Consider the following 19,644-nt stretch of genomic DNA (forward strand, 5'->3'; position numbering starts at 1 on the left):
GCCATTTTAGGTGGAGTGCCTCGTGCACCTCCACCTTTCCCACGAGGACCGTGGCTTCCTCCTCCCTCACCGCCATCTCCTGCTGCAGCTCTCTTATCGACGCCTCTTGGGTCGCCTGGGCCCCCATCAGCCTTGTGGTCGTCGCGTTCATGGACTCTAAGAGTTCCACTTTCAGCTCCGTAAAACACCGGAGGAGAGCGGCCTGCTGCTCCTCCGCCCATTTTCTCCAATCTTCTAGTGCACCACCGGCCGCCATTTTGGTCCTCTTCCCCCGCTTTTTTTGGGGAGCTGCTGCCGCTTTTTTTTGTCGCCCCTCTCCGAGTACCGACCATAAAGTTGGTCTCACTCTCCTCAGGGAGCCTTCCCCCACCGGGATTCGTCTTTACAGTACCGTCGGGGCCCTCCAATCGGCCCTTAAACACCTTTGTCGCAGGAGCTGCCAAATGTGCGACTTAGCTGGTCATAGCCGCAACCGGAAGCCAGTATCGTCTTTAATCGTGAGTTAGGGAGCATGAAGAGTATCTCTGTAAAGCTGAAGATCAAGGAAGAAAGTCAGGCGAGATGCTTAGGTCAGTGCTGTACACAATCAGACCCAAGGTAGAGACAGAATTAGAATGGCTGGTCAAAACGTGAGCCTTTGAACCCGTTAACGTAAGTGATTGGGCCAAGCCAATCCTACCCGTGATGACAAAAAACTGATCTGTACGCATTTGTTGCAATTTTAATGTCACTATTAATTCTGTACTGTGTGCAGAGCAGTACCCTCTACCCTTGGTTGATGACCTATTCGCAGGGTTGGCTGGAGGCCAACAATTCAGTAAATACAACCTCAGTCAAGCATATCTTCAAGTGAACATGGATCCTGATTCACAACAGTTCTTGACAATTGTGACACACAAAGCGTTATTTCGATAAAAGATTACCATTTGGCATCGCTTCAGCGCCAGCGTTGTTCCAACGAGCTATGGACCAAATTTTGAGCGGATTGGATGGAGTCCAGTGTTATTTAGATAACATCATAGTTAATGGGAATAATAAGGAAGAACATCTCCGCAATCTCAATATCACACTCCAGAGATTAAAAGGTTATGGATGAAGAGTCCGAAAAGAGAACTGTGAATTTTTCCAATCTTCAATTGAATATCTGAGACATGTCATCAATGCCAAGCGACTGCATAAGTCACCTTCAAAAGTCAAAGCTATTACTGAGGCATTTGCATCTCAGACTGTGAACCAACTTTGATCTATTTTAAGCATGCTAAATTATTATGGTGGATGTGTCCCTAATCCAGCTGCTATTCTAAAGCCCTTGTACAATATGCTGTGCCAAAAAGAGGACATGGGAGGAGAGAGAGGCCATTCATGCAAGCCAAAGATGCATTATTTAAGTCAGAAGCCTGACACTCTTTGATCTAAATTTACCCCTGCAACTTGCATGTGACACATCACATTGTGGGTTTGGGGCGGTGGTTTCCAAGAGGGCCCGGGTCCAGTTTGACATGGATTACCCTAAAAACCTCCTTCCAGTAATCCTCCAGTTTTGGACAGGACCAAAACATATGAATGTGGTTTGCGGGGTCCCCCCCTCAACGCTCATACTCATCTTCTACTGCTTCAAAGAGCCGGCTCATCCTCGGCCTTTTGAGGTGCGCTCTGTATACCACCTTCAGCTGAATCAGCCCCAACCTCGAGGCGGAGGTGTTCACCTCCGGATCACCTCACACCAGAACCCCTCCTCCATGCCCTCTCCCAACTCTTCCTCCCACTTTGCCTTAATCCCATCCAGTGGTGCATTCTCTTCCAAAATAGCTCCATAAACCGCCGACATTACTACCTTCTCAAGTCCCCCTGTCATCAGCATCTCCTCCAGCAATGTGGAAGCCAGCTCTACCGGGAAGCTCTGTATCTCCTTTCTGGCAAAGTATCGAACCTGCATGTATCTAAATATTTCCCCTTGCTCCAGCCCATACTTCGCTCCCAGCTTCTCCAATCCTGCAAACCGACCCCAAGAAACAAATCTTTTAGAGTCCTAATTCCTTTCTCCTCCCATCTCCGAAAATTTCTATCCCACTGCTCTGGCTCAAGTCTATGATTCCCCCGAATCGGCATTTCCGTTGACCCTGCCCCCAACCCGAAGTGCTGGCGAAACTGCCTCCAAATTCTCAACAAAGCTATTACTACCGGACTCCCTGAGTATTTCCCCGGGGCCGTTGGGAGCGGCGCTGTTGCTAGTGCCGTCCATCCTGCCCCCCTACACAAACTCCCCTTAATTGGAAAAAATTAATTGGGTACTCTAAATTTATTAAGAACAAAAAATGTACACAACAAACAACAGAGTTCCCAGCATCGATCCCTGTGGAACACCACTAGTCACAACCTTCCATTCAGAAAAACATCCTTCTACTGCTACCCTTTGCCTTCTGTGATCTAGCCAGTTCTATATCATCTTGCCACCTTACCGCTGATCCCGTGTGACTTCTCCTTTTGGACCAGTCTGCCATGAAGCACCTTGTCAAAGGCTTTACTGAAGTCCATGTAAACAATGTCCACCACCCTCCCCTCATCAATCATTTTTGTCACCTCCTCAAAAAATTCCATCAAGTTAGTGAAGCACGGCCTCCCCTTCACAAAACCATGCTATATATCACTTATGAGTCCATTTGTTTCCAAATGGGTATAAATCCTGTCCCTGAGAATTCTCTCCAATAATTTATTTACTATCGATGTGAGGCTCACTGGCCTATAGTTTCCTGGATTATCCCTGCTACATTACTTAAACAGCGGTACCGCATTAGCTATTCTCCAGTCCTCTGGGATCTCACCTGTAGCCAGTGAGGATATAAAGATGTCAGTTAAGGACCCAGCAATTTCCTCCCTTGCTTCCCTCAGTATTCTGGGGTAAATCCCATCCGGCCCAGGAGACTTATCTACCTTCATGTCTTTTAAAAGACCCAATACCTCCTCCTTTTTGATGTCAACATGACCCAGACTATCCACACACCCTACCCAAGAATACACAAAGTCCTTTCCTTTGGTTAACACTGATGTAAAGTACTTGTTTAATACCTCGCCCATTTCCTCTGGACCTAACACATTCCCCCCCCCCCACTGTCCTTAAGTGGTCCAATCATTTTCCTGGCCACCCTCTTGCTTTTTACATATGAATAAAAAGCTTTGGGATTCACCTTAATCCTCCTGAGTGAATCTAGCAAACCTCCCAACTAGGAAATCAGTGTCCCTCCAGTTTAGATGCAACCCATCCTTCTTGTACAGGTCACACCTGCCCCGAAAGAGATCCCAGTGATCCACAAAATCTAAAACCCTCCTTCCTGCACCACCAGTTTAGCCACATATTTAGCTGCACTATCCTCCTATTTCTAGCTTCACTGGCACAGAGAGTAATCCCGAGATTAAAACCCTAGAGGTCCTGCTTTTTGGCCGGCTGCTTAACTCCCTGAACTCCTTCTGCAGGACCTCATCGCTCTTCCTCCCTATGTCGTTGGTACCTATGTGTATTATGCCCTCTGGCTGTTCATCCTCCCCCTTCAGGATCTAATAATAAAAATCACTTATTGTCACAAGTAGACTTCAATTAAGTTACTGTGAAAAGCCCCTAGTCGCCACATTCAGGCGCCTGTTCGGGGAGGCCGATACGGGAATTGAACCCGCACTGCTGGCATTGTTCTGCATTACAAGTCAGCTGTTTAGTCTCCTGTGTTTGTTCGGAGACATCCTTGACCCTCATACTAGGGAGGCAACATACCATCCTGGAGTCTCTTTCGCATTAACAGAAGCACATATCTGCCCCTTACTACAGGGTCCCCTATAACTATCGCTCCTCTGCACTTTGCCTTCCCCCGCTGAGCAACAGAGTCAGACATAGTGCCACTGTTCTGGCTGCTATTGTTTTACCCTGATAGGCTATCCCCCCAACAGTATCCAAAACAGTGGGCGCGATTCTCCGCAAATGCGGCGAGTCGTAAAGGCTGCCGTGAAACTGGCCGTGTTTCACGGCAGCCTCCGCACACCCTCCGCGCCCACCGGGCGGGGCTAGCAGCGGGGCCCCGTGAAGCACAGCATCGCGGGCTTAGCGACCGTCGCTAAGTCCGCGCGCCAAGCGTCACGCTGGCTAACGCGCACGATGACGTCAGCCGCGCATGCGCGGGTTGGATGGCTCCAACCCGCGGACTGCTCCTGCGGGGCGGCGGAAGAACAAATAGTGCGCGGATATCGGACCCGCTGCCCGCGATCGGTGCCCACCAATTGCAGGCCCATGCCACCCTTGGCACAGCCATGCCAATCAGTGCCATGGTTGTCCGGGACGGGCACTTTGCGGCCGTTTTCACGAACGCTGAAAGCAGGTGTGATCGCGGCCGTGAAAACGGCCGTAAACTCCGTGGTATTCGACCGATCGGCCCGCGGAGAATCGCTGTTCGCCGTAAAAAACGGCGAGCAGCGATTCGTGTTGGGGGGGCGGCCGGAGTGGGGGGGAGAATAGCGGGAGGCTGTGAAAATTGTCGGGAAGGCCCTCCCACTATTCTCCGACCCGTCGTGGGCAGCGGAGAATCGCGCCCAGTATACTTGTTAGGGCGGGCGAGCGCCACAGGGGATTCCTGCACTGACTCTCACATGGAGTGAATCAAGTGGGCTGAAGACTGGTGTGTGTGATGCTGGGGTCCTCCAGAGGAGACCGAGATGGATCACCCACTCAGCACTTCTGGCGGAAGATTATTGAAAATGCTTCACCCTTATCTTTTGCACTGATGTGCTGGGCTCTTTCATCATTGAGGATGGGGATATCTGTGGAGGTTCCTCATCCAGTGAGTTGTTTAATTGTCCATCACCATCCATGGCTGTATGTGGCAGAACTACAGAGGTTAGATCTGAATTGTCAATTGTGAGATCACTTGGCTCTGTCTATTATTTGTTTCTAATGCTGGTTGCCCAACAAGTCGAGCCTATCCCATTTAGCAAGGTGATAGTTCCATACAACCCTGATGGAGGGAATCCTCAATGTGAAGACAGGACTTTGTCTCCACGAGGGCTGTGTGTTGGTCGCTCCTACCGATACTGTCATAGACAGATGCATCTGCGGCAAGCAGGTTGGTGAGGATGAGGGCAAGTATGTTTTTCCCTCTTGTTGGTGCCCTCACCACTTGCCATAGGCACAGTCTAGCAGATATGTTCTTTAGGACCTGGACAGCTCAGTCTGTGGTGATACTACCAAGCCACTTTTGGTGATGGACTTTGAAGTCCCCACCCACAATACATTCTGCACCTTTGCCACTCTCCGTTCTTCCTCCAAGTGTTGTTCAACATAGAAGAGTACTAATTCATCGGCTGAGGGAGGATGGTATGTGGTAATCAGCAGGAGGTTTGCTTGCCTATGTTTGATCTGGTGCCATTACACTTTATGGGGTCCAGAGTCAATGTTGAGGACTACCAGGGCAACTCCCTCCTGACTGTATACCACTTACCACTGTGCCATCACCTCTGCTGGGTCTGTCTCTGGTGGGACAGGCCATACCATGTGATGGTGGTGTCTGGGACATTATCCGTAACGTTTGATTCTGAGAGCATGACTATGTCAGGCTGTTGCTTTACTAGTCTGTGAGACAGCTCTCCCAATTTTGGTGCAAAGCCCCTAGCTGTTAGTAAGGAGTAATTTGCAGGGTCGGCAAGGCTGGGTTTGCCATTGTCATTTCTGGTGCCCAGGTCAATGACGGATGGTATATCCAGTTTCATTCCTTTAACCGTCAGTCACCATTAACTGGTGCATTCTCCATGGCAACGTCTGTACCAATTAAAGTCCACTTGCAACCAATCAGCACCCTCTTCTCACACAGTGTAAAGTTATTTCCCCTGACAGTGGTATATTTGTGATTGTCCTGATGAATACAAGATGAAAAGCTTTGACGAAATGTATTTTTTTCCAGCAATACCTCAAAAGAATTATTATGCATTTAATAATGTAATAGCAGAGACCCACAAAACGTTTGTGGTGAAATTAGGATATTTATGGCATCAGTACTTCTTTAAACCTTATTTCATGCCAGATCCATCCTTACCATGCCATTCATTCATGTCACAGCCATCCATCCCCTATCTTGCATGCCAGTCCCCTCACCGCCCACACCTCTCTCCCACTCCTCCTCTCTCCCACTGCCCCCTCTCCCTTCAAGCACAATGCCATGCCACCGCATCCTTCCCCCTCCAGCAGGGCACTTCCACCCCCTCCCATGCTACCAACAACAGTTGGCAACTCCATCTACCTCATATGCTCCAGTTGACACTGCATCTGAGCAAAAATGCTTCAGTCCAACAACCACGAACTAAAACTTACAGAAAAGTCAGTTTCTTTTTCTGAGGAGGGGAGTTGTATGGGCAGGCGTAGCTTCGAGCTCTGCACCTCACTTTCTGACCCTTAGAAGGTCAAAATGTTTCCCATCTGTAGGAGAGTAGGGCAAGGGGGAGGAAGGGCACAGGGAGAGAGGAAAATTAAATGGTCTTTGTGACAACAGGGCTTTGTTGGTGGCTGGGGAGCCTGGTTTGAGGCCTGCCTGGCCAGTCAGCTGCCAAGTGTTCAAGCAGCCAGAAAAACGGACAAAAAAAATTATCGCAAACAAATTAAAACATAATAACCTGAGCTGTTTTGCTATGTCTGAATTTAGCTGCTCGCTGTGACCCTTGATTTAATACAGTACGTGACTCATACTCCAGTCCTCCGCATACTCCACGCGCCTGTGTGCTGGACTATGCTGACCAAATCAACCCACCAACCAATCTGAAAAGTGCAAACAGACAACAAACTGTCCATTGTTACGGATTTTAAAAAAAAAAATGCACGGAAGAAAATGGAAAAAATATGATTTGGCCGCAAAGAACAAGAAAGATTTGAAGGATGGAGAAGTTAATTGAACAACTTGTAGCACTGCTGTTGACAATTCCAAAGAAAACTCCGGTTATATTTAGGCAGAGTACAGCAAAGTGTACCCATGTTTCCTGTTCCTTTTACTTGTAACAACAGAGGCTCATTGGATGTTATTCTTGTGAAAATTACAGTGGCAATGTCAGAATAATTGTTGTTTGGGTGGTACAAAAGATATTGAATGCTCAAAGGGATTTGGGAATACATTGCAGCTTCCAATGGACTTAGATTTGATCCTCTCCACTTTGAATGCTTCACAAAATAGGATTAACAGGCTTTAGTCATGTTGCCCGCTAGCCGAAATTCGACCCTCCTCTCTGTCAATGAAACACATTCAGATTTCTATATAGAAAAATACAAATGAAAGGCAAACAAATTCAGCAAAAATGGTGACCGGGGAGGAGTTGAAGTGAAAGGCTACCCAGAGACCTGACTGTGGGTTTTCAGGCTCAGCAGCAATGGATTTATTTGAAATTTGTTATTCATAAGGGAAGAACAGGAGATGGGAATGTTTCTCTGTGACAGAGGCTTTGAAGTGGAACACAAAGTCCTCTATTCAATCTCCAGCTTAATGGAACCCACGTGACACCGGCTCGGCACTCCAGTCTGTTTCACAAATAGCATTTGGCCCATCATCTTGAGGAGACTGCATCTGATGGTGGGAGAGGGCAGCACCCTTAATTTAATAAAAAATCTGATCACTTCATGCTGTTCCCATAGTTGTGGGCCTCAGTATAAACACGCTGCTTATTTCTGGCACAAAACCAGTGCGATGGTGCAAAAAGTCATGCTGATGATATTATTGATAGTTTATGGCTTTTCACCAACATCTTCTGCATGGTGTACCACAAAAACATTTGTTTAATTTATTTTGTAAAGCACATCCTTAATGTGTATCTGAGGACTGGCATTGTTGTAGGTTTCAACATGTGGGTAGAAGTGATTGTGGGTAAAGGTATAGTCGCCACAGTCCCAGATGACCATAGGCTGCTTTCCCCTTTGAGGGGGAGAGCTGACTGGTGATGATTTAACGTGAGGATCACCATACCTCAGGCGAGGGGCAAGGTTGAGAAGGGAATTATTGAACCAGCGCTGCCGGCCTTGCTCTGCATCGTGAAGCAGCTGTCTCGTCAAGTGAGCTAAACCGTCCCCCAGGTTGTGGGAACCCATAGATGTCAGTGACCCTACAATTGATTTACTGGACTGATGGAGTGCACAACAAGTCAATGCGGCCATCCGTGTCATCCTGCTTTTTATATTAGTACTAATGGCAGTGGTACTGGCAAAACACCCAGTGAAAATCACTCCTCTTGGAACATGGCCCTTCAATGGGCCAGTGATATCACCTATTTTATTCTCCTGGTGCATCGATGACGGCAAGTCAGCGACATCATTGCAAAATGGAAGACTGGAAATCATCAAAGTTTAATTTAGCTTTTTCTTCCATGTCCACAGACTACGCTGCAGGGTTAGTTTGGCACAGGACCTCTTGCAGCCATGTGTGATCAATTTTATTGTGAAGGGATTCCTCTTGTGTTTCATTTATTATGAAACAATAGAACTGAAAATCCTACCAGTGAGAGAAGAATGGATTGCTGAGTACTCGTGATATAGTTTCTTTTCTCATGTGATACTCTTCTCCTTTTAGTTACTGAGAGGAGATTTCTCTTTTGCTCTTTCACGTGCATAAATGTAAGTTGAATTTAATGCACAATTTCAGCAGGCTTGTTTTATAGGGCAAAGGTAGGTTCAGCTGATTCTGCCACATGAATAGGTATAAAGGCACATCTCAACATTTCTACATGTAGTAGTAACAAAATATCAATGGGAGTATATTAACGGGATATCGACACACAGTCCCTCGAAAGTAACTAAGTCAATATCTCCTGGGATTTCTAATATTAAGTGTTAGCTGTCACAATTTCATGTCATGCATGTCGGCGGTGCATTAACAGGATTTTCCATTTTAACGTGAGGAATAAGGTTGATGAACCATCAATCGAACGCGAGACGAGTTGCTGTACAAAAGTTAGGCTTTAATAAGCTAGAAGTTAGCCCTGCGGTCGACTACAGTAAATGGACGACCGCCGGGCCTTCTGATTATTTATACCTCGATCTGGAGGCGTGGTTAACTCAGCCTCTCGACCAATCGGAGAGCCGTCACATGACTGGTCTCAACCAATCGGTCGAGAGGCACATGACCGACCAGGGCCAATGGTAAGCCGGTGTTCTGCACCAATGGCAGACAGCTATGCAAATCATACCACCACAAAGGTATCCTTGTTTCTTGTCATACCTGATGGCCATCTATATCAGGCTGCCAAACATATAGCAATCGCTCAGGCCTAACTGCTTCTCTTGCCCCTCTCCTCCTTTGCCTACTCCACCCCTGGCTGTCGCAATAAGCCTCTTTTATCTTTGACGGCAAGTGAGCATTTTAGCTTCAGCATGGATATAAGCGCTTCTCCCCTTTTCACCTTTTGCATCCTATATTCTCAAGCCTACTCTCCTCCACCCGCCATTGCACCACTTCTATCTCACTGGCCATTTCCTCTTCCTGGACTTGCCACTACCTGGGCTTAACAAACAACCACTTCCTGTCTGCATCGCCACCTAAACCTGCCACTGCTCCATCCAATGTGCTCTCCAACCCTACCCAGCTCACCAACGACCAGGATCCACTCCAACTCCCCAGAAGAGTGTCTGCTCTGACACGCGCCACTTCACCTTGACCTCGCCTTCCACCACCACACGCTATAATCATCCTGATAGCCGAACCTTTTATTATGTAAAATATATTGTAGCATGACTAACCGGATGGCAAATTTAACTTTTCAATAATATCTGCTGTTCCAACATTAATAAGCACCGTAATGATTTGAAAAGTATCACAGCAGTCAGACTAATGTCGATCATTACGATTGGAAACATGTCAATGGTACAGTTGCACAGCTGAAGGCTGCACCCCTTTGTGATGTTTGCCACTTGTTTTAATGCGTCTCAAAGCTATTTTCCCAGGTTGCCTGCGTGTTAAAATAGTTTTCAATTCCTTGAGAAATTGGATGTGTCACATTATGAAAAGCCCAGAAATAGCCACACACTTTGTGAGATAAGTTCTCATCACCTTAGCAAACCCATGGATTTTCAGATTGTCTGGAATACAACTAATGTTATTTTCTTTTTTTTTCAACTGCAGGCCGTGTGGTCATGGAAGCAAAATCGTGTGGTTGATTCTTGGCAGGCTGCAGTCTGTGGAGCATTTGCAGGTGCAGAGGATTAAATATTATACTGGGAGGGCTAAGCGGGGGAAACATGCCAAAAAATCAAGTTAACAGAAACATTCTTCTGAAATTCCAGCAGTAATTTGGAAATAATGTTCAGAAACGGGCAGGTCCACAGAGCAGAAAAGGCTGAGGAGAAAGGTGTTTCAGTGAAGGACAGGCAATTTGTTCTTGACAAATTTGAGTTGTGGGAAAAGAGAAGCTGTCAGTCAGGCCTCCGCATTTGTTAAAGGAATATTTACAAATCTCTCGGTGAAGAGGGGCCTGCCCTGAATCCTCAGCTGTGCAGCTGTCTGCTCCAAACTGTTCTTCAGGGGGTTTAAAGTCCTATCAACAAGGCCCTGTGATTAACAGTTCATGTGACAAGTTTGACAGAAGAGCCGATTAATTAGAGTGAGGAGCACAGAGGTGCTGCTACAGGGACCTCGGGGGCTGAAGACATGCTATTTGTTGCACTTGAGGCTACAGGGCACAAACACCTGGACTGTCCTTTGGGGAAGGAAAGCAAAAAAAGCAGGGAAGAATTGTTTGGTACTGTGCTACTGTTGGATCTTAGCAGAGTGTTTCTCCCAAGCTCCAATTTTTATATTGACATAGTCTCATGATTTGTTTATTTCTTTTCAAAAAATGCTTTTTCTTTTGCAAGTATCTACTAGTCTGTTCAATGTAATTTGGCATAACAGACCTAACTGAACAATTCCTTTGCACGTAACTAAATGTAGGTTTGGTCAATACGACTGTAGCTCCGATACACATTCAAAAGGCACTTTTTACTAGCCCTATTCACAGCTGCCAATTACCCAATGATTATTTAATTTATATTCCAGTCTTTAAAGTTGAGTGACAAAAAGAAACATAACAACATGCAAATATTCACACTCGCTCACACGGCATTTTAACATATTGCTCAATTCTTTCTTTTTCCAGTAACTCAGGAACTAATATTTATCATTTGTTAACATGACTACGCTTATTTAAAACTCTATTACTACTTTTGTGTGCAAGAAAAGTCACACTACTAACTTAGTGCTTTTATAAATTTATTTCTGTTGAGTATTTGAAACCCCTCACCAGGATGAAAGGGTTTGCTTGTGTCAACTTTTTATCAGTCCCCTTAATGGATTTGTATCTTTAATTTCGAGCACCTTGAAGTTTTCTCTTGTGGAAAGTGGACCAGCCCAATTTCCTTTATCTTCCTCCGGGCAATGGGGCTGCTGGTTTCTCATCAAATTCTGTTTTTTATTTTGCATGCGATTCTGAAGAGTTTTGTTTTTACTGATATTTTATGCATTCCATGTGACAATTCTGTCTGTTTTTCCAGGAAAACTGCAATGAGTGGTTTTGACAATAAATTCTGAATTTCCCAGGTCATGGAAGGTGCTCACCTCAAAGCTGTACATCCTAATTTGAACCCATAACTTTGACTACGGTGCAGCTGGAGCATGAAGAGGCCGCTACTTGTGAATAAATCTATCGGGATTATTTACTAATTATGAGGAGCTCAAATTATTTTCAGAAATGTCAGTTTTTTGAATTTGACAAAGTGTTTTGCTTTGATCCTCGTTTCTTACCTTAGACTAGAGTGACTGATCCTACCCCAGCCATAAAAGAACTCCACAATTGACGTCAGAAATAAACTTATTTTTCGCACTCAGTGGTGTCCCTAATGAGAGATTCAGCTGCTGTCCTGACCTCAAATATGTTTGATTTAAAATTAATAATTTAGATCCAGTATCAAGCATCTGCTAGCACAGACTATTTCCCAACACTCAGCGTTGAGCTGCTTTTAGTGCACATTAACAAACTGGGGCATGCTTGTTTCCTGTCAAAATTCATTATCTGACAAGTCTGGATAGTGCATGGAGGTTGCTTCACCACTTAGCAAGTCATTTTAACACTTGACTTTTTCCTCATTAGAAAATATTAACTTCTAAATACCAATTCACACTTTACAAAATGTGTGCTGTAATTATCGCATTGTTAGCCTCAACACAAATAAACCCCTTGTAGCAAGACTTGCAGATCACAAATTATCCAGCTCTGAGGAGGCTGACCACACTTGACTTTGACAGCCCAAGTGTTTCATTCCACCATTTAAAATAGGATGCAGGCACTCTCATTCCTCCTTTGTTAATAGAGGGTTTTTCCTATGGGTGGTGGGACAGCTGGCATTGCTGAAAAAAATTAATGGATATCCCATGTTGCTGTCAATTGTTGTAGATGGCCATGTGAATGATCAGTGAAGGCTGTCTGTGCTGTTCCAGGATGCTGAGAATGCCCAGTTGCTCCTCCACCACTATCTGGAACAAAAAAGTAATAGTGTAGCTCGAGACTTTCACTAGTTAATGATGTCTGCTGTGGTTGCCTATTCATTGCCAAAGCGAGGCGATTTACAGAGAGTAAATTTCCAGAATAACTTTAAGTTGACAGAAATTTTGGGGGGCAGACAGTAGCACAAGTGGCTAACACTGTCCCTTCACAGCGCCAGGGTTTCAGGTTCGTTTCCCCACTGGGTCTCTGTCTGTGCGGAGTCTGCACGTTCTCCCCGTGTCTGCGTGGGTTTCCTCCGGGTGCTCCGGTTTCCTCACACAGTCCAAAGATGTGCAGGTTAGGTGGATTGGCCATGATAAATTCCCCTTAGTGTCCAAAAAAGGTTAGGCGGGGTAGGGTGGAAGTGAGGAGCTTAATTGGGTCGGTGCAGACTCGATGGGCCGAATGGCCTCCTTCTGCACTGTATGTTCTATGTTCTATGAAATGCTTAGTTGTGCCACAACAGACTTCCTTGATGGAGTATTCTGGAAGGGAAAATGTCAGGGCAGTGACATTTTACAAACAGTGCATCAGTTGTAAACCTGATCTAAAGGTCTGTTCAATACATATGCTTTTAAAGTGAATATTAAATCAATAAAGTTGTAGGGCAGCACGGTGGCCTAGTGGTTAGCACAACCGCCTCACGGCGCTGAGGTCCCAGGTTCGATCCCGGCTCTGGGTCACTGTCCGTGTGGAGTTTGCACGTTCTCCCCGTGTCTGCGTGGGTTTCGCCCCCACAACCCAAAAATGTGCAGAGTAGATGGATTGGCCACGCTAAATTGCCCCTTAATTGGAAAAAATAATTGGCTAATCTAAATTTATAAAAAAAAAATCAATAAAGTTGTGAATTGTCAGATACTGAAAACCAGGATTAATATTAGTACACTCACCAATACTAAGCCCAGTTGTGCAAATAATGTGATTATCTTTTTTGCAAACTTATGATTCGAGGACTTTGATAGATAATAGTACAAACATTCTTCAATTTAACTTAATATTAAATAGAGAGTCGATGTGTCCTTTTTAAATGAATGACCAAGCAAACTGCACAAGGAGCAACTAGAATATTTTGTTTTTTGTCAACAAGGTTGCCCATCAGCAGTATTATCAACCATTGTTCTAACTTGTCCATGCACTATAGATGTCTTAACCCAGGCACATAGATGTTTTGGAGCGCATGGTGAAGGTTAAAAAAGCACTGCTAAATTCTGACACAATTCCTGGAGTTTTCATTAGTACCTGTTAGAAAATAAGTTTTAATTTTATGTTCGTCTTTAATCTTGTTAAATCACAAACAGTCCTTGGGTCAGTCGAGTCAATAGGAGGGGGACTGGTTCTGTCTTCTCGCTGGTGCAGAATGTCTGTTTTCAACAGAAACGTCAAGTGTGTCATTTGAATTTGCATTCTGGAAAATATTACCGAATGAGTTATTCAATTAAAGGAAATACTCCAGTGATATGTGTTTCCTGCATATGTCAGTTTTCTTTCCCTCTGTTTTTCCTTCTATTCTTTCTGTTAGATTTTGTCTTCTCTGCCTTCATTATTCATTCTTTTAATGAGAACTTAAAGGAGCAAAAGATCAATCAGACATGCCTCTTTTCCTCCCACAGTCCAAAGACGTGCAGGTTAGGCGGATTGGCCATGCTAAATTGCCCTTAGTGTCCAAAAAGGGTAGGAGGGGTTATTGGGTTAAGGGGATAGGGTTGAAGTGAGGGCTTAAGTGGGTCGGTGTCCGGCTCGAGTGGGCCGAATGGCCTCCTTCTGCACTGTATGTTCTATGTTCTAAAGTGGAATGCAGAAAATAACCCTTCAGATCTGTTTCAAAGCTAAATGAAATGCCACACTGCAATCGATACTTTCAATTTCTTTCACTGCTTCCCTTCTGTGCTGTACTATTTAATGATTCCCCAAAACCTTTCCAATTCTTTCTTAAATTTGTGGGTGCTATCCATGGCATTGTCTCCCCGGCAATCTATTTCATACATTCACCAGCCTCTGTATGAAGAAGCTGAAACTAAAAATCCGCTGAGCTTTTCTGTTCCAACCATGTTACAAAAGGTTGGTTTGGAGTTTTAGCTGCAGAATAGCTCATTTTGAACAGCAACGTATTTGCGATTATCATTGGATTTTTTGCTAACAGCCATAACCTTGTGAAATGGAAAGCTTAATTAAGCCATGATTTGTTCAGCAACAGAAGAGTGTGTCTGAGTGTGTCTGGTTTCAGCTGAAGACAATTCCAGATGACCGAGTAGCATTGGTTTCAGAATTGTAAATACAGAAATGGTCTGATTCAGGATCGGTTCAGTGTTCGTTACTTGTTCCATGTTCGAGTATTTCTATTGCTTAGAAACCTCCATCCTGAACCAGTATTGGACTAGATGGCTTTATGGATTATTGCTTTCCTTATATTTTTGTTTTGCATAAATTGTTCCTTAATTTCGTAAAACTGTATCTCTTAACTCTGATTTATCTTGTTTCTCCACCATCACAGCCTGTAATCCCACTAAGCTAAGTTAATAGACTGCACTTGAATCTTGCCTGGTCTGTGGAGAAAGGAAAGACTGTTGAGAACACAGGCAGCTGTGGAATTAGCAGGAAAAGCCCCAAAGGGCCAATTTGAAGAACCGATTGCTACAGCCGGAACTCTGCCTTTTCCCAACACCTGTCATTTTGGACACAAAACTTAATCAGTACATAAAAAGCACACACTGTATTTTTTTGGAGATTAGTTCTCTGACGAAGAGGAAACCATGTTCAAACACTGAAGGGCTCACTCAGCAGGTGCAATGTTGCAGCATTGGACTCTCATTTTGGAAGCAGAGGTCCCTACTCTCAATCGACACAGCTTCTCCATTGGAAGAGTTTGCCAGTTCCAACCAGGCTATTTGAGGGTGGGGATGTAAATTGGCTGGATGGAGGTTTTTTGCATTAGTTCATTTCCTCACAGGCAGAGGACTACTTTGGCATCGGTTAACATTTCCACAGGTTGGATCCTGTAGCTTCAACAGAAATTTTTGGGTGGAGTTGAGGTGGAAATAATTTTGTTTAAAGTTTCAATTTTTTTTGCAATCTGACATTAACTGATGGATATAATAAATGCAGTAAGTTTTGTCAAATTGATTTATGATTATCTTTAGTTTTCTGTTTTCAGGCACATTTGCAGCTGGAATCACCACTCCTCTCGATGTAGCAAAAACAAGAATCATGCTGGCTGAGGTATGAAACCCAAAAGATGGTGCTGCATATGACTTGTGGTGGTTCTTTTTAAAATTCTTTCATGGGGGTGGGCGTCGCTGGCTAGACCAGCATTATTTGCTCATCCCGAATTTCCCTTGAGACGGTGGTGCATGGAGGTTGCTTCACCACTTGCTGCCTTCTTGAACAGCTGCAGTCCATGTGGTGTAGGTACATCCACAATGCTATTCAGGAGGAAGTTCCAGGATATTGACCCAGCGAGGGAGAAGGACTGACAATATAGTTCCAAGTCAGGACGAATGGTGGCCATGAGGGGAACTTCCAGGTGGTGATATTCTCCTGCATCTGCTGCCCTTGTCCTTCTTGTTAGAGGTTGTGGGTTTGGAAGGTGCTGTTGAAGGAGCTTTGACAAGTTGCTGCAGTGCATCTTGTAGATGGTATGCACCGTTGCCGCTGTGCACCCGTGGTGGAGGAGTGAATGTTCGTGGGGGTTGATGGGGTACCAATCAAAAGGAGAGCTTTATCCTAGATGGTGTTACGCTTCTTGAATATTGTTGGAGCTACTCTCATCCACGCAAGTGGAGGGTATTCCATTCCATTCCTGATTGTGCTCTTCAGATGGTGGACATGCTTTGAGGATTCAGGAGGTGAGTTAATAGCTGCAGAATTCTCAGCCTCTGACCTGCTATGGTAGCCATAATATTTATATGGATGGCCCATTTCAGTTTCTGGCCAATGATAACCCCAGGATGTTGATGGTGGGGGATTTAGTGATGGTAATGTTTTTGAATTTCAAGGGGTGACAGTTAGATTTTCTCTTGTTGGAAATGACCATTGACTGGCACTTGGGTAGCAAACATGCTAATTACCACTTACCAGCCCAAGCCTGAATATTGCCCAGGTCTTGCTGCATATGTACATGGACAGGTTCAGAATCTGAGGAGTTGCAAATGGTACTGAACATTGTGCAATCATCACTAAATATTCTACTCCTGCATTAATCACTGAAGCAGCTGAAGATGGTTGGGCCTAGGACACTACCCTAGAGGAACACCTGCAGTGATGTCCTGGAATTGAGATGATAGACCTCCAATGACCTCAACCATCTTCCTTTGTGCCATGAACGACTCAACCAGCAGAGAGTTTTCCCCCTGATTCTAATTGACTCCAGTTTAGCTGGGGCTCTTTGATGCCATATTTGATCAAATGCTGCCTTGAAGTCAACGGCAGTCACTCTCACCTCACCTCTGGAGTTTGGCTCTTTTATCTATGTTTAAACCAAGGCCAGTAATGATGTTAGGAGTTCAGTGGTACTGACGGAGCCCAAACTAACCATCAGTGAGCATGTTTTGGTGAGTACCACTTGATAAAATTGTCAATGACACTTTCCATCACTTTACTGTTGAGCAAGAGTAGACTAATGGGGCAGTAATTGACTGGATGGATTTTTGTGGACAAAGCATATCTGTACAATTTTCCACATTGCCGGGTAATAGGAACTGTACTGGAGCAGCTTGACTAGAGACACGGCAAGTTCTAGAACACAAACCTTGACTATTGCAAACGGTTCAACATCTTTTATAACTTTAGTCTTTCTGAATTAAAATATATTGCCCATTAATTTTGTGAAATAAGATGCTCAACCCTAATGAATAAAATATGCATGCCAAACCCTTAAAACACAATTGTAGTATTGTGATAAGTTTTGATAAATGTTTTTAGCAACCTTTTTGCTGCTGAGGTACAGAATTTGCAACAGCATGGAAAAAATATTTTTAATGAAGGACAAATGATAATTTTGAAAGGGTAGCATTTTACTTTGTTTCAAAACTGTATCTTTGTAAATATAATGCATCTAATCAATTATTTATTAAGATATGAGTCTAGTAGGTTCATAAATTTACAAAGTATCTTTTGATAGGAAGAGTATTCTATAGCGGATTCCTGACAGAGGAACAAATCACTCAAGTTTAATCAACAAGCAAATATCATGGGCTGGATTCTCCGATTCTGGGGCTATGTCGCCACGCCGACGTGGAAACGGTGGTGTTTTACAGCAGAAGAAATGGCTAAAATGGCCACCGATTCCCCGTTTTGCTGGGGCCCAGCATGCCGGCAGCGTAGAGCACCCGGCTCTAGCTCCGATACAGCCCAGAGAATTGCCAGGTCCATGGCAGTGCATGTGTACGCCTGCAGTGGCAACGGCGTGCTACATGGCGGCGACCGCTTGCGGACCTTCGGCCCGCAAAATAGAGCCACCCCATCGGCCGGCCCGCGCGCCGCGGACCACCCCCCTCCCACCCGCAGTGCCCGCAGCCCCTGATGAAGTCCCCCATGCTCGCGGATCGGCCCTCCCCCGACCGGTGTGCTGGACTGAGTCCGCAGCCACCACGCCAAGTTCCCGACAGATGAGACCACACGTGTCCGAGTACTCCGCTTTGGAGGGGGCAGTGCATCGTGAAAGTGGCGCCGCCCCCGATTTGGTCGGGAACTTTGATTCTCCGGCCGATCGCCAAATGCGATTTTGGCGTCGGCGACCAGAAAATAATTGTGGCATGAAAAAATAAAGCAATTGAGATAACTGATTTGTTGCTCGTATTCCTTCTAGAAATCTGACCTGTGCTATTCTTTGATACAGGCAGGCAGCTCCACTGCCAGTGGAAAGGTGTTACCAGTCTTGAACAACATTTGGAAGACGCAAGGGATTTCTGGGTAAGGTTTTTCTTATTTTTCACCTTAAGGAGCCACAACAAAGTTAGCTGACATGATATTTATCTTCCTTTAGAGAAACTGATCCCCCAATATTTGCAGAACCTTCCTGCTGGGAACAGGACAGTTAAGGACAGACAACCATTTTACCCACCATTTAAGCTACATTGAAGGCCTTTGAGTGTCGAATTGCTTGGGTTGTGAAAGGCATCCGATCCAAGCCCATTCCATTCCCATCATGCTGGTTACGTTAAAATTAGGAATTGGATTTCCTGGCAGTCAATTACGTCGAAAGTAGCTTGACACATTTTTTACGATGCGTCTGTCCAACAGTAGTCTGTGATGAAGATTTTGTAGTAAACGTAACATTGAGGCTAGCCACACTTGCCATGATTGTGCAGTCAATCAGACAGAAACGACTAGCAATCACACACATGTAGATCATAGAATCCCTACAGTGCAGTAGGAGGCCATTCAACCCATCGAGTCTGCTCCAACCCTCCGAAAGAGCACCCGACCTAGGCCCAATTCCTTGCCCTCCCTGTGTGCCCACCTAACCATTAGACACAAAGGAACAATTTAGCATGGCCAATCCACTTAACTTGCACATCTTTGGACTGTGGGAGGAAATGGAGCACCCGGAGGAAACCCACGGAGACACAGGGAGAACATGCAAACTCCCCAAGGCCAGAATTGAATCCGGGTCCCTGGCGCTGAGAGGCAGCAGTGCTAACTACGGTGCCACCATGTAGTTAAGAAATCAGGAAATTTCCCCTTGAGTTGCCCAGCTCCTCCAAAAGCTTTTCTCTAAAGATATCTCCCTGTCACTGAGTGACTTGGCATCAGAACAAATGGAAAGATATAAAGTTGCGATACTTAGTTACTGAACAAGACAGAACAACTTGGATCTTGCCTATCCAAATGTTAGTGATTTTTTTCTGCAGTGTGGTAAATCTTAATTACTGCCAAACAACCCTTTTGAAAATAAACTTTTACAAATGTAGAGTCTCCATTCTTCAGATTTTAAATATTGGAATTTTTTTTTTAAATGTGCTTTTATTTCTGTCCTTTTCTAACCTAACCCTTTATCCCAGAATCCCATCTCTCTTTGCTTCTCTTTATTTCTCTTTCTGTAAACGATTTGGCACCAAAATAAATAATGTAACTGACACTTACTGGTAAAGACTCTGCAGTTGTCTGTTAGAATTTTTCAATCTGACT

The 19,644-nt window shown here is 44.8% G+C and overlaps 1 protein-coding gene across 2 annotated transcripts in view; it reads left to right on the forward strand.

The window, feature by feature from the left end:
* Nucleotides 1-19,644, forward strand: part of slc25a26 (solute carrier family 25 member 26) — a 287,293-nt gene that overhangs the window by 238,387 nt on the left and 29,262 nt on the right. For both annotated transcript variants that reach the window (XM_038810595.1, XM_038810597.1), the window contains 3 exons: nucleotides 10,125-10,194; nucleotides 15,671-15,735; nucleotides 18,353-18,426. In XM_038810595.1, the coding sequence (XP_038666523.1) occupies nucleotides 10,125-10,194; nucleotides 15,671-15,735; nucleotides 18,353-18,426 (209 nt within the window). The remainder of the gene's footprint in view (nucleotides 1-10,124; nucleotides 10,195-15,670; nucleotides 15,736-18,352; nucleotides 18,427-19,644) is intronic.

Source organism: Scyliorhinus canicula, chromosome 11 (assembly GCF_902713615.1).
Source record: "Scyliorhinus canicula chromosome 11, sScyCan1.1, whole genome shotgun sequence".
Classification (NCBI taxonomy): domain Eukaryota; kingdom Metazoa; phylum Chordata; class Chondrichthyes; order Carcharhiniformes; family Scyliorhinidae; genus Scyliorhinus; species Scyliorhinus canicula.